Source organism: Talpa europaea, assembly GCF_964194135.1.
Source record: "Talpa europaea genome assembly, chromosome: 7".
Taxonomy (NCBI): Eukaryota; Metazoa; Chordata; class Mammalia; order Eulipotyphla; family Talpidae; genus Talpa; species Talpa europaea.
In genome coordinates, this window is record NC_140074.1 from 91483402 (window position 1) to 91499057 (window position 15656).

Genomic DNA, 15656 nt, shown 5'->3' on the forward strand with positions numbered 1-15656 from the left:
CCACTACACAGTCCTCTGGCTGGCACTACACAGTCCTCTGGCTGGCACTACACAGTCCTCTGGCTGGCTTCTGTGGGGGTCGCCATCAGTTCCTGCCCCAGAGTACAGTTGTGTGCCCACAGCATCTTTCCGCCACACTCTGCCCCCAGTTCTTCCCCAATGGGCCTTGCTACATGTCTCAAGCCTGACATCTATGGAGACCATTAGGATCACAGGTTTTCTGACAGACAACCAAGTGCAGCTGGGTAAACTGATGAATGAAACAGCTCCAGCCCAGTATTTTGCTTCCAGACTTCTGTCAAGAAGCAGAGATGAGTCTTCATGATTAACCCCAAAACTCCTAAGGAATTATCCATGCCTCCTGCAAAGACCGCCTCTCAGAGACTATTCCCAACAGAGTGTCAGCTTCACTGCAATCCGGCCCTTCTTACCCCCTTGCACTCAATCCCACTCTCTACAGTGGTTCTCTTTGGATTCTATCATCTGACTAAGGAGTTACAGAGGAGCATTCCCCTCCCCTACATCTAAGAATTCCCTTGACATAATCTACTAACTCCCTTTCCTTCTCTTACAGAGGCTGGTTTTGCTACCTTTTAATAGAGCTTGGTAAGTCCTGACTAGATGTGTCCAGTTTCTCCTCCTTGTTCCCCAATTTAATAGAGATATAATTGACATATGACATGGTGTAAGTATAAGCTCTATAATGTGTTGATCTAATACACTTACATATTGCAGAATGATTACCACCATAACATTGGTTATCACCTGCCTCCTTTCACATCATTACCATCATTTGGGTATTCACACCATATTATGAGGTGTAGTCACCATGATGTACATTAGATCCCCAAACTTGTTAATCTTGTAACTGGAAGTTTATGCCCGTTGATCAATATCTCCCCATTTCCCTGCCCCTCAGCTCCTCTCTACTTTAAATTTGTGGGCGCTTATCAAGAATCATTCTTAGTTTTAGGACTCTAGCCAAATTTCCATAAAAACAGGAAAAGTGCTCTTTAACCTACTATTTCACACAATCATGTCAGTTTTCTCAGTTCTTTAATTGGGCCAGCCAGGATTTTACTGACATTAGTCTTCCTGGAAATGGAGCTTGTTAAGAACAGAGGAACATAAGCTACAGATTTGGAGAAAATATTTGAACACCATAATTCAGCTAAATACTGGTATCTAGAGAACATAAAAACAAGTCTCAAAAACTCAGTAGTAAGGGAAAAAACAATCCAGTTAGAAAATGAGTAGGGGCCTCCCTGGTGGCCTAGGGTTAAGTGTCAGAGCTTTCACCCAGATGCCCTGAATTCGATCCCTGGCCAGGCAGCTGACCATATGGCACAGCAGACCTCTCTGTCTCACCCTCTGCTTCCCTCAGCAGTGTATTTCAGTAGATCTACCTGTTCTGCTCCCCACTCTGTCTCTGGTGAAAGATCACCCCTGCACCTCTAGCCTACACTCCAGTTCTTCTACACACACACACACCTCAAAAAAATATAAACAAGAAAAAAAAAAGGGTAAAATACAAGAAGTTACACTTCTCCAAAAAAGACATACCAGTAGAAAACTACATAAACACGTGAAAAGATGGACAACATCATTACAATATCAGGGAAATGAAAACTAAAATCACAATAACATATCATACATACCTGCCAGGTTGACTAAAAGAAATTTTTTTAAGTGACAGCAACCAAATGCAGGTGAGGGGATGAACAAACTGTTGATGGGGAGATAAAAGGTACAACTACTCTGGGAAAAAAAAATTTATAGCTTCTCCTAAAATTAAACATCCAATCAATCACTACATGACCCAGCAATTGTACTCTTAGGTACTTATCACAAAAAAGCAAAAGTTTATGTTCACAATAAAACTTGTACGCGAATGTCCATAACAGTTTTATTTGTAAGAGCCCAAAGCTAGAAACAACCCAGTTGCTATTTATGGTTCAACGAGCTGTGGTACATCTATCCCATGGAATGCTACGAGGCAAGAAAGAATCAACCACTGACACCAGCCAGAACTTGAACAAATCTCCAGGGAATGATGTTGAGTGGGGGGAATAAAGTCAGTTCTAAAGGGTGTGGCTCCATTTATCTGACATTCTTGAGATTACAAAAACTGTGGAAATACACAGCCAGTTAGTGGTTGTCCAGGGTTTGGAACGAGATGGGATGGAGAATGGAGGTAGCTGTGGCTCCACAGGGGATTCTTTTTTTGGTGTGTCTAGAAGAGCTGGGGTGTAGGACAGAGGTGGGGGCGGTAAGAGGATTTACCAGAGACAGAGTGGGGAGCAGAACAGGAGGGTCAACTGAAATACACTGCTGAGGGGAGCAGTGGGTGAGAAAGGAGAGATCTCCTCACCATGTGGGTCAGCTCCCTGGCCGGGGATAACTCAGGCAGTAGTGGTGATAGCTCTGAGACTTAACCCTAGGCCAGCAGGGAGGCCTCCCCAAGGGATTCTTAAGGGGTTAAATGCTCTGCATCTTGACTGGATCATGCCAATATCCTGAACACCATATTATACAATAGTTTTGCAAGATGTTACCATTGGGGGATATTGGGTAAAGGTTACATGGGATCTCTCTGTATACAACTGCTTATGAGTCCAACTATTTAAAAATAAAAATTTTACTTTAAAAATGGGTTTTAGTTTTCTTCATTCTACTAATTTTTGGAAATTTCTAATATTCTCTTTTTATTTATTCCCTCCTACTACTACATTTTGGAATATTTTATTTATTTTTTTAAAGATTTATTTACTTATGCATACAAGAACTGGGGTAGAGGCCAGAGATGTGGGGGGTGAGAGGATTCACCAGAGACAGATTGGGACACAGAACAGGCAGACTGACTGAAATACACTGCTGAGGGGAGCAGTGGACAAGACAGGAGAGGTTTGCTTTGCCATGTGGTTTCTCCCTGGCCAGTCAGGGATCAAACTCGTGCTGCAGAGTCTGTGCATTGTTTCATAGGGCCGTCCTTAACCCCTTGTGCCACCAGGGAGGCCCATTTTCAAATATTTTTTATAGCTGACTTTCCTGATTTTTATGTTGAACACCGGCTTATTTATTGTCAATCTTTAACTTTTACTTATATAAACACAATGCTGCACATTTTAGTCTGAGTTTAGCTTTCACTACATTCCATAGGTTTTGATATATTTGATTCGCTTCTAGATTATTTTCACTTGAATCATGGTAGTACGGAAAAGTATGTACTTTCATTTACAAAGATCTAAAATATTCTGGTCCTGCTTTATTATTTACATATCACTTTAATTATAACATGAGATGAGGCCTTAAAAATCCCTCCTTTTTGGCATTCATTGAGGTTTTTCTTTGATAGATTGCATGGTAAATCATTTCTAAAATATTGTGAAACAATTTTTGCTTTTACTTATTGTTATAGGAAGCTATTGACTCCCACAAATTTTTTCATCTTTCAAAGGCAATTTTATTTTATCCATGTTTTTGTTTCCAAGCATAGGACATGCTTAAGTCTGCTTCTTTTTTAAATTATGAAATTGACAGCTAAATGAGCTACCATCGATTAAAATAACCATTGTCACTTTCCACTCCAATGTTCTCTCCTTCACACTTTATTCCATGTCAGTTGGCTTCTTTTTCATCCAACGGAGAGGTTGAGTTGGAAATACATTTGACTGGAACTGAGAGGGGCATCAGTTTGCAGTCGTGTTGTGTATGCTAATGGTTTCCCATCTGCACAGGAATGGCTTTCAGGGTGTGTGTATGGGGAGAGGGGGTACTTCTACCACCCACTATGCAGACTTACTTGTGGGGGATGACACAGAGGTGGGACACAAACACACCCTGAAGCACCTGACATCAGTAATAAGGAAACAATTCTCTTTCTCTTCTCTCTCTGGAAAATCACCTTACAACTCCTTGTCACATGTGGAAGTAAACAATGAGTATACAACAAAAGTTAAAAATCAGGCAGGGAGATAGATATTAGAGATGTGTCTAGATTACTTAAAATATATAATTTATCTAGATTTTGTGATGCTGACTGTGGTTTTCAGATTTTTAAATTTGTCCTTTAGGGCCTCCCCTGGTGGTGCAGCGGTTGAGCGCTGGGTTGCGAAGCTGCCCGCAGCCTCTGCAGCGCAGGTTCAATCCCCGGCTGATCCCCGGCTGCTCCCAGGCCATCTGAGGAGGGTCCCACATGGCGCGCAGACCTCTCCTGCCACCTGCTGCTCCCCTCAGCAGTGTACTTCGGTCCTTCTGCCTGCTCTGCTCCCCGCTCTGGCTCTGGTGAATTCTCTCACCCTCCCGCGCTTCTGACTGTACCCAGTGCTTGTATAAACAAATAAATAAATCTTTAAAAAATAAATAAAATAAAAATAAATTCGTCATTTAAACACTAACTTTTATGCTTAATTTTGTATTTTCTTCCTAAGGAGGGCTGTTCACAATTGTGTACATTTGTGTGAAGGACTCCTAAAACTTGGATTCCTGCCAGTGGTTCTCAGGGGAAAAAGCACAACTGAAATACTGATTGTGTGGCCAGTTTGAAAATTTTATTGTGAGTTTTTTCACAGCTAAGTCTTTGCAATAGGTTCACAGAATATAAAGCAGGGAGCTGGGGATATGTGGAGAAAAACAAAGAATATAAGGCAAAATTATAAATGAAAAAATGATTAACTTCAGAAAAAAACATGCAAGAAAGTAAACGTAGTAAGATGGCTTGGCAATTAATAGATTGCACCTCATTTCAACATAGTGACTAAGTTATGTCTATAATCAATAAATATGTGGATATCCATGAGTGTATTCTTTAGAAATATAGGTGTCAATACTGGAAGAGACTGCTAAAACACAGAAACTTGTTTATGTGAACAGCAGGAATGGCTGAAGGAAGTAAATGAGGTGACTATTCTAGCCCCATAAGACTTTTATGTGTATTATTACTTTAAAATTTTATTTAATGCCAACCATGCATATTTTGAAGAAGTCCTAGAAAATTTTGCAGCTGAAAATTAAAAAGTCAACCTAGCATAAGCTGAGAAATAAAAATTGATTGAAAACAACTAGCATGTGGCAAAATCTAAAGCAACTACTTGTCTACTACAGAGTACCATTAAATAGCATGTGGCACATCCACACTTTGTAATCTACCCCTGTTAAATTCAATGAGGTAAAACCAGCCAGGGAATAGCATAGATTGGATTGATGTCCAAAGACAATGTAAAGTGACAAAAGCAGACAATATAATGATATGCAGTGTCATGAATATGCACATACATAGGAAATCCCCAACAACCATCTATCATGGTTCATTTTATGTGTCAACTTGACAGAGACAGAAGGACAAAAATATTTGGTAAAACATCATTCTGGCTATGTCTGTGAAGGTGTTTTTGGATGGGATGAATATCTGAATTGGTAGGCTGGGTAAAGCAGATTAGTCTCCTAGGTGTGGTAGGCCTCACCCAATCCACTGAAGCCTTGAATAGAACCAAAAAGATAAGCCTCCCATAGTAGAACAGTAATTCCTGCCTGGAACACTAGTTTTTTCCTGCCTTCAGACTCATACTGAAATAATGGCTCTTCCTGCATCTAGAGCCTGTCGCCTTCATGCTCAAGCTACCCCATCAGCTCTCATGGGTCTCCAGCTTGTTAACTCAGGACTTGCCACCCTCCACAGTTGCATGAGCCAGTCCCTAATAATAAATCACTCATGTGTATGTGTACATGTATATGCATGGGTGTATGTATATGTATGTGTGGATAGATACATACATACATACACATCTTACTCGTTCTTTCTTTGGCAAACCCTGACCAAAACAGTATCTGTGAAATATTTAACTGGGGAAAATGGGAGGGGCTGGGAAAGTTACTCATTGCCTGTAGTGTGTGTGTGTATTTGAGACATAGTTTACTGATAGTATATGTTACTTTTGTAATAAAAATTAAAGCAAAAATCAAATTGCTTAAAGATCCTTTCAAAGTCACTTTCAGAATGATCTTCAAAGGCCATATTTTCCCACTGTACAAGTTGCTGCTGACAATTTCTGTGCTGGAGATAGGTCCAGAAGTGTTTGTGGTCCCAAAAGACAGCCATGCTTCCAGTCAGCCATACTGGAAAAGTGTCTTACTACTGGGTGTCAAGGAACAACTATCTAGAACATAAAACTTTCTCTTTTTTAAACCATGTCCTCTCCTTCTTTGCACCCTACATTCCCAAGCCCAAATAATCAATCCACACAGAGTCTGAAGTATGTTTCTTTTGTTCCAACTCCACTGATGGCTCAAAATTCTAATTCCAATGAATTGCAGTAGGAGATAGGTTCTCAGCCTCTCAGATCTGAGGTTCTTAATCCACGCCCTTCTATCTATCTTTCCTCATGCCTCTGACTCTATTCTTCCTTTCTTCAAAATCCCTATAAAAAAGCTGGGACAGGGCTGGGTAGGGTGCAGATCAGAAAGACATGCCGGAGGACGGGCTCCTAGCTGGTGATGTTCAGCTTCATCTCACACACCCAGCGGTACATCTGCAGGCAGAAGTCGTCGTTCCAGCGGCCATCCGGCCTCATCTCCACACAGTCCTCAGTTCCACCCACCTCGTGCCCCGTCCAGTTGTCTGGCTGCATGGGAGCCCAGTTCCTAAGAAGGCAGGACAAGCTCTGAGCTCCCCTCCATCCCAGCAACCCACACCTCCACCTCACCTTGGGCTCAGGGTGCAGAGTTGTAGCCTTGAATGTTCGGGGTTTGAGGGGGAGAGGGGAGGGATTTGGTTCCTGAAGGATGAGAGGGAATGGACTGATGTATTGGGGTGAAAGACCAGGTGGCTGTCCCAAGGCCTAACTAAGGGGTTGGAGGGAATTTGCCTGTAGTTAAGCCTGTGGTCTGTGCCATCCACCCATCTCCAGGTGCCATCACTGTCAGTGAGGCCTATCCAGGTTTGGAAGGGCTCCGTGTGCTGTGTAATGAATTGCTGAAAAGACCAGGGTGGGGTTAGAAGTGCTTCCAGCCTGGTACTGCCATGCAGGCATCAGCTGGGCTTCCCTCAGCCCTCCCCACCCTAACCTGCTTTAGGCTGAAGCATCAGCTCCCGCTACCACTAGTTCCATGTTTCTCTTCTGTGACCGTAGCTGTTGTCAGCTGAATGTGCACACACTGGCTGGACCGCAAGCTAGACGCTTTACAGGGCTTACTTTATTTAATGCTCATGAGACCTTCTAAATCGGGTGGCTTCATGAGGCACACATTACCCATGAGAATAAGTAGAGCCCTCAAAGTTAATCTAATGCCTGAGCTCACAGCAACTGTACCTTGGCCTCCCACTTTACTCCCAACTCACAGCGCCACTGGACTCAGGTCTTCTCGCTGTCTCTGCCCACACTTCTAACTCTTGGAATCTCAACTCTGGCCCCTGGCCCTGCAGCCCCCATGCACCCTGGCATTACTAAGGAACTTGGCCTCACTCGCCTCTCAGATACATCAGTTTCTATGTAGCTGACATTTTCAGAGGTTTGCTAGGCCTTGAGTTTCCAAGCTTGGACCCAGGGCCCAAGGCCCTGTTAGGACTTGGCTACCTTGGGTCTGGCCAGCTGTCCTGCAAATGGGATGCTGCCCTGGGTGTGAGGAGCAGCCCAGTCAGCCAGTTGGTTGGGGCTGGGCTGAAAGTGGTGGCTTAGATAGCTCCCTAGGACTCAAGTACACCCCTTAGGCCTCAGACCCCCGAGTGGCCTCCTGTACAGATATTGCTACTTCTGGCAACTTAAGTCCCATGGTTTGAAGGTAGCAGGGAGAGGGTATGATCACCTGGTTTTGTGGAGGAAATAGAGGGATGGGCTGACCAACACACACGCCTAGCAGTTCCCTTTGACAACATGTGAAGGGTCTCCAATGGCATTTGAAGGGAAATTTCCTAATTCCTTTCTCACTTCCTAGAGACCCAACTAAGGTTGCAGTTAACTCTCTCATCTATGGGCAGACATATCACACCCCTGAATTCTAGAATCCAGCAAATAGGACAATGTCCTGTGCATGAAGGGGCAACCCTCAGAAACTGGTGGGTTTGCTCCCTGCATCAGAGGGGCAGCAGAGGTTGAGGGAAAGTGTCTCAGGACTAAATATTCCATCCACTGCTGCCTGTTGCCCTAGTCCCTACTTTCTTCACCACAAGAAGGTAGACAAGGAATACAAATCATCAATAGCCAGTCCTCTGTGATGCAGAAAGAACAGTCAAGTAGCACCAAGTGATCAGAGCAGAGTCTAGGTGAGTTCATCTCCCCTACTCATGGGTAGATAACAGACAAGAAAGACAGACAGATTATTCACAAAAGTAGCACAGCAAAATATTATCTTGGAAGTGATGCAAAAATAAAGATGAGGGTCCTCCCTGGTGGTGCCATGGGTTGAGCACAGACTATGAAGCTATCCAGAGCCACTGCAGGAGTTCGATCCCTAGCCAAGAAGGTGACCCACATGGTGCAGCAGACCTCTCCTGTCTCCCTGCTGCTCCCCTCAGCAGTGTTATTTCAGACAGTCTGCCTGATCTGTTCCCTACTCTGTCTCTGGTGAATCCTCTCACACATACCCCACTCCTCTGGCCTGTACCCCAGTTCTTATATGCAGAAATAAATAAATCTTTTTTGAAAAATAAAGATGAAAGGGAGGAACGAGGGAGGAAGAATAAACTATCAAAAATGGAGGTGAAAAAAATACTTTGAAGGGGAATCCCTGGTGGTGCAAGGGGTTAAGACGCAACCTGTAAAGCTGTTCGCAGCCACTGCAGCACTGACCCAAAATGTGCAGCAGACCTCTCCTGTCTCCCTGCTGTTCCCCTCAGCAGTGTATTTCAGTCAGTCTGCCTCTTGTCTTCCCCACTCTTCCCCACACCTCTAGCCTCTACCCCAGTTCTTGCATGCATAAATAAATAAATCTTAAAAAATACTTTGGAGGGGCCTCCCCAGTGGCGCAGCGGTTGAGCGCTGGGTTGCGAAGCTGCCCGCAGCCTCTGCGGCGCCGGTTCGATCCCCGGCTGCTCCCCGGCCACCGGAGGAGGGTCCCACATGGTGCGCAGACCTCTCCTGCCGCCCGCTGCTCCCCTCAGCAGTGTACTTCGGTCCTTCTGCCTGCTCTGCTCCCCACTCTGGCTCTGGTGAATTCTCTCACCCTCTCGCGCTTCTGACTGTACCCAGTGCTTGTATAAACAAACAAACAAACAAATAAATAAATAAACATGCCTCTATAAAAAAATTTTTTTAAAAATAATTTTTAAAAAAATTAAAAAAAAAAGAAAATAAGGAGATATTGGAGAACAGCTCACATCCTCCAAAAAATTAGAGAGATGAATGACATGTGACATCAAAGAAAAATAGTAACACAACAGTAAATAAAGGGAAGAAACTGAGAAGAGAAATTCAAACTACATAAACAAAAACCAGCCACTCAGCAGAAACCCACATCTGATATATGAAAATGGGCTAAGCACAGGCCCCAGGCTGCAGAGAAAAAGATCCAAGGAATTATGGTCATGGACTGTGGGCACTTTGATGGTGAGAGAGCTACGGAGACCACATCTGAGGGGAGAAATCATATACGATCCCAAAATCAACAACGATGTAAGAAAAAGGAACTTATTTAAAAATTAATTAATTTTTTTAAAAAAGAAATCAAGACCTATTCTATTTATATCCCATAAAGCTGAATTCAAGATAAAAAACATTAAAAGGGTCACTGACCTGCATTTCTCAGGATGAAAATACAACCTAAGTGGCCTCCCCAGTGGCTCAAGGTTAAAGTCTCAGCGCTATAAAGCTATTGCCAGTCACCACATTCTGAGTTCGATCCCTGACCAGGGAGATAACCCACATGGCACAGCAGACCTCTCCTGTCTTTCCCACTGCTCCCCTTAGCAAGCAGTGTATTTCAATCAGTCTGCCTGTTCTGCTCCCCACTCTGTCTCTGGTGAATCCTCTCACACCAACCCCAAACCTCTGGCCTACACCCCAGTTCTTATATGCATAAATAAATAAATCTCTAAAAAAAGAATAAAATAAATAAAAATTAATTTATTTTTAACCTCCCAGAACCTTTCTAGAGTCTTCCTTAGGTTAAAAAAAAAACCTTAATAAGGGTCTCCCCGGTGGCGCAGCGGTTGAGCGCTGGGTTGCACTGGGTTGCGAAGCTGCCCGCAGCCTCTGCAGCGCTGGTTCAATCCCTGGCTGCTCCCCGGCCACCAGAGGAGGGTCCCACATGGCACGCAGACCCCTCCTGCCGCCCCCTGCTCCCCTCAGCAGTGTTCTTCGGTCCTTCTACCTGCTCTGCTCCCCGCTCTAGCTCTGGTGAATTCTCTCACCCTCCCGCGCTTCTGACTGTACCCAGTGTTTGTATAAATAAACAAACAAACAAATAAATAACTCTTAAAAAAAAAAGAAAAGAAATTAAAAAAAAAAAACCTTAATAAAGCAAGCCTGAACCACCCCCCAGAGTGCACACCCCAGGGTTCCTCCTGCCTCCACCCAGGCTCCAGCTTCACCTGCTCCTCCCTGGTGTTGATGACCACCAGGTGGGCGTTCTCCAGCCGGCAGTACTTCTCGGCCTCCGGCCAGGTCTTCCCAGAGCGAGAGAACCAGTAGCAGCTGCCTCCATGCTCCAGCCAGTTAACGGGGCAGCACTCTGTGCCTGTGAGGGGGCAGCGGGAGATGAGATCCTGCTGAGGGGACAGGCACAAAGGGACCAGGGACCGCCCCTCTCCCTACCATTGCTGCGGAAGAATGCCATCTGACAAGACAGGGTGCGCAGATCCACTGAGAAGTGCTTCAGGTGAAGGAGCAAGGTGGAATGATCTAGAGGGACAGAGGGACGGGCTACGATGTGGGCTGTGTGGGTGCCTCTCTGCCCCTCCACCCTCACGACCCGGCACAGACCTTGGGCTGTGGACGCACACATGCGCAGCACACTCACAACACACTCACACCACGCGGGCGCACACCTCTCCCGCACTACCGAGGGGTTTCTCACATGTTTTCAGGTCCAACAGCTGTTTGTTCATTTTGGTTTCTAGAGATGTCACTTTGTTCCCAGAGCTGCCTCCTGAAAAAAAAGGGACGGGGCCGGGAGAGGAATTAATCTTTCCTCTCAGTTCTGTCTCCTTAACTCCGTGCATCCTCACCTCCCTGGGGCATAGTCCTGGCCACCATCACCTTGACCTGGGATGTTGCGGTCCCCACCCCCTGGAGCCCCAACATCTAGGAGGCGCCCTGAGCTGCCACAGAGACTTTCTGAAGCACACACCTGCTCAGGTCGCTCCCCTGCTTCAATCCCTTCAATAGGTCCCCATTCCCTCCAAATAAAGCCTCACATCATCACTGTCATCATTAACCTGCATGATCTAGCCCTGACCTGCTCCCTGGTCTCTCAACACCTAGTTCTGCCAGGCTGGAGTTGTTTAGTCTCTCTCACGCCTGGTGCCACAGATTCTGTTTCCCCTACCTGGTATTAATCCATCCTCTCTCTACCTGCCTGTAAGGGCAGGACAGGCCATGACTACAGGTTTTCTGATCCAGCAGATGGGGTGAATGAGGAGAGTCCTGGAGTCCTCGGTGGCTTTTGCAGGCTTTTCTGGGATTTACTGGGTACACAGCAGGCAGGGGTGCTGGGAGGCTGGGAGATTGGCAGGCCTCCCAGACCCCAGCAAGTCTTTACTCTTTCTGGGCTCTCTGGCATTCTCTGGCGTTATCTCTGCATCTCCTCTGCTGCTACTTCTGCTTCTGTTGGCGTCGGAGACCACCCTTAAAAGCCCAGTCTTAGCCCAGGTGAATCCCATCTACATATGCCCACACCCTACTCCAGGTGCCTACTATCTGGCATGCATTCGGGACCACAGGGTTCCGTCATCTATCCTAATGGAGGGAGGGCAGAAAAGCCTGATACTTTTACCTTACCCTACACTGCCTCACCCAGTTCATCCCTCAGCTCAGATTCAGTGCCCCTGAAGCTTACCCAGTATCTCAGGCTGGGTGATCTGCCCCAGCCCACAGCCCACAGCACCAAGCACACCCCGATTGCAGACTCAGCACTGGACACCGGCACCGACCCTCACAACAGGTGCCTGGGCCATCGGATCCACACCACCCACCCCTCACGGGAGTGCCCACTCACCATGGAAGCTCAGAGCCTCCATCTCCACCAGGGTGCTAGAGGAGAAGTTGCCGAATATTTCTTTTAGGGTCCACAACTCCATCTGCAACTGCGTTCCTTGTCAGGAGACAGTGGGGACAGGACAAAGTGAAGGGGGCTGTGTCCCGTATGAGAGCCCCCATTGTCATCTGATCTGTGTGCCTATCCCCCTCCCTACCCACCACTGCCCCCATATTTGCCCCAGCACTGCCCATTTCTCTTTCCCCATCACCTCCCCCACCCCTCCTGGTCCCTGTGACCCTCACTTTGGGACCCGATCACACACGTGGCTACCAGCAGCAGGATGTTGACGCTCAGGGCGAGCAGACTGAGCCTGTGCCTGGAGCAGAAACGCTGCCGCAGGAGGGGCTGAGGCAGGGGAGTCCCTGCAAAAGAAGGGAAGACAGGAAGAGGAGGGTCAGAGCGGGGATCTAGATAATGGAAGGCAGAGAAAGTATAACTGAGAGTGGTGGGGGAACCAGATGCCGGGGCAGCTTTAGGGGAGTCAGGGGCTTTGACCCCAGCCTCTGGGCATTGCATACACATGCCTTTGCACTCTGGCACCCACCAGGAATACTGCCTGTACCAGCCACACTCAAAAACTAATAACCCACAGGGCAAGAAGTTCATGCCTTGGGTATACTCTAGACCCACCTAATCATAAAAGTAGACTCGAATCAGTCAAATTGACTCCAAGTTACCTAACTACATTCCCAAGCAAAGCTCAAGAATATTTAGAGCAATACCAATATATCCAGCACCCAACAAGGTAAAATTCACAATGTCTGGAATCCAATCAAAGATTGAAAGAAGCCAGAAACACAACTCATATCAGGAAGTTAATAATCCATCTAAACGGACACAGATGACAGTATTAGCAGACAGGAACCAAAAAACAAAACAAAACAGATATTAAGCTTAAAAAACCCCAGATATTATAATGGTATTCATATTTTTAAAAAATTGTTCAAATATGAAGTAGTATCATGACAGACATCTAAAAGTTCCAAGTTGAACTTATTGGCATGAAAACTACAATATCTGAAAAGAAAAATGTGTTAGGTAGAATCAATGGAAGATTAGGCATGCATAAGGTAAGAACTGTGAACCTTAAAAAAGCTATATTAAAAAAAAGAGAAAGTCAAGAAAAAGAAAAAAGGTAAATCCATCAGTGTGCTGTGGGACCATTAGTATGTATGTAATTGAAGTCCCTGCAGGAAAATGGAGAAGGGAAGACAGAAAAAATATTTGAGAAAACAATGACCAGCACGAACATTTTCAAATGTGTTGATAACTAGAGGCGTGTCAGCTTTAGGACAAGGGCAGGGCGGACCTATCAGGCAGTGGGCCAAGGATAGAGGCCAGTGTACGTGACCAGGCCCTCCCAGGAGCAGAGGCTGCTGGAGAGAAATGACTGCCCACCCCACTCAGACCACCCCCTCTGTGTTGCCCATCAGGTCTTTAGGGTGAGTGAGCTCCCTCTTCTAAAAAGTCTAAAATCTCTGTACTCTCTCCAAACCTCTCGCTTAAACTCTGAACCCTCTCTCCTGCAGAAGATTCCACAATATTTAAAATCATTTTTGAGTGTTACCGTCTACCAGGCATCACGTGGGCACTGAGGATGCAGAATGAGGCACGTCAGGGCTGCCTGCTCCTGGGAAAGGCCTGATGGGCATGTGAGCCCTCCCAGACTCCTGCCCTGTCAGCTCACACCCTCGCCTGCAACAGCAGAGAGCTGCCAGCCTTGGGGATGTGGGGCCACTCCTCCCAGCCCAGGCTAGCCAATGCCCCTCCCTAAGCTCTAAGCCCTAACACCTGCCTCCACTGAGCCAGGCTCCATCACTGGCCCCCATCACCTGACACCCTTCGCCCCTAGGAGCCCTGACTCCTGCTCTTCAACCCAGAACAGCACAAATCCCTCCCATGTTAAAACTTTTCCCCCAGACCTCCCTGGTGGCACAGGGGTTAAGCACCGCACTATCAATCCCCAGCCTCTGCAATATGAGTTCGATCTCCGGTTTGCCAGGGAGAAACCCACATGGCGCAGCAGACCTCTCCTGTCTCACCCGCTGCTCCCCTCAGCAGTGTATTTCAGTCAGTCTACCTGTTCTGCTCCCCACTCTGTCTCTGGTGAATCCTCTCACCCCCCTGCATCTCTGGTCTGTACCCCAACTCTTGTATGCATAAATAAATAAATCCTTTAAAAAAAAAACTTCCCCAAATTGGGGCCTTCAGTCAAGATTTGCTACAGAAGGATTCAGGCAGGGGGGCTGGGAGGAGGGGATGGGCATCTTCCAGGACCTCCTGTGCCCCAAGCCAAGCCCCGACCCAGCCCCCCACACATGCATGCACACTCTCCTGTGTGTTTCTCTTGCACACACATACAGATGTGCGCGCACACACACACACAGAGCACACTCTGCTCAGGTCAGAAGGAGAAGGGAGGAGTCGTCCCCAGCGCCTATTTTTTCCCTGCGCTCTAACACACGCCCTTTTCTGGGGCCCTGTGGGCAGAGAGAAGGCGAGGTCAGGGGCAAGCAGAGGCATCAGGCACCTCCCACCCAGAGGGGCCTTGTCCCTGGTCATGGAGTGAATATGACAGAGACCTCAGAGAGACAGAGAGCCACGGGGAGCTAGACAGCTAGAAACTGAACACTTGCCTTTCCAAAACGGGTCTTCTTTCCTGGGGTTGTCCTCATGAGTTCCTGGCCTCTCGCCTCCACCCAGCTGGTGGTCATCTTCTTCAGGGTCCAGCTGCTGGATGTCTTGAAAGTCCTTCTCCATGTTGGTCCAGGCTGGAGCTGGAGTTGGCGGGTTGGGTCGGTGGTAGGACCGAGTCTGGGGCTGATGCTAGTGCTCAGATGCTAATTCAGGGGGAGGCAGATGATGGACTTGAACATAACATCTGAGTGGGTCAAGGCCATGATCTGAGCTGCGTCTGAGTTGGGAAGTGAGTTTGGGGCTGGGATGTGGCATACACTGGGTGTCCACCCTCTCAGGCCATTACTTGGGACCTGACCCAGCTAGGACCCTTCCCTCCACACTCTCACGGAACAAACCACCACACACCTCCCCATCTGGCCTCCACTGTGCCTGAACCAGAGTCTCCTTAATTCCAAACTCCCCAATCGCACATGCCTACCAACCTGGGTTACCTGTTCAAGGTGTGGGGGCTGATTCCTAGGTCCCTCAGGCAACCTGGACCCCAGGGCAAAGGAGAGGCTAAGGTTGCAGAAGTGGGGCAGGCAGCGCTAGATGAGGAGAGGGGAGGAGGGGTGACCCCAGGAGGGCCCTGAGCCCGTGCGTCTGTCCGAGTGGTTCTAACCTGGCATCTCCTGCCCCTGGGACTTTGGACAATAAATAGAAGTAGAAATGGAGTTGGAACTCAGGCAAAGTGTAGTGGAGGGGGGGGGACAGAACCGTCTCTGTTTCCCCAGGGAAGGGGAGCTCCTACTCACCCCACACCTCCATAGGCCAGTCACTTCATTCCT

General features: G+C 47.0%; 1 protein-coding gene across 1 annotated transcript; it reads right to left on the reverse strand.

The window, feature by feature from the left end:
* Positions 1 to 6482: 6482 nt before the first annotated feature.
* LOC311173812 (asialoglycoprotein receptor 2-like) lies at positions 6483 to 14949 on the reverse strand (the record flags this gene model as incomplete). Its single annotated transcript, XM_084237908.1, has 7 exons — positions 6483 to 6639; positions 6864 to 6970; positions 10523 to 10668; positions 10746 to 10832; positions 12148 to 12243; positions 12432 to 12551; positions 14826 to 14949. The coding sequence occupies 7 exons, from the start codon at positions 14947 to 14949 to the stop codon at positions 6483 to 6485; spliced, it is 837 nt and encodes a 278-aa protein (XP_084094034.1).
* Between the last annotated feature and the right edge of the window lie 707 nt (positions 14950 to 15656).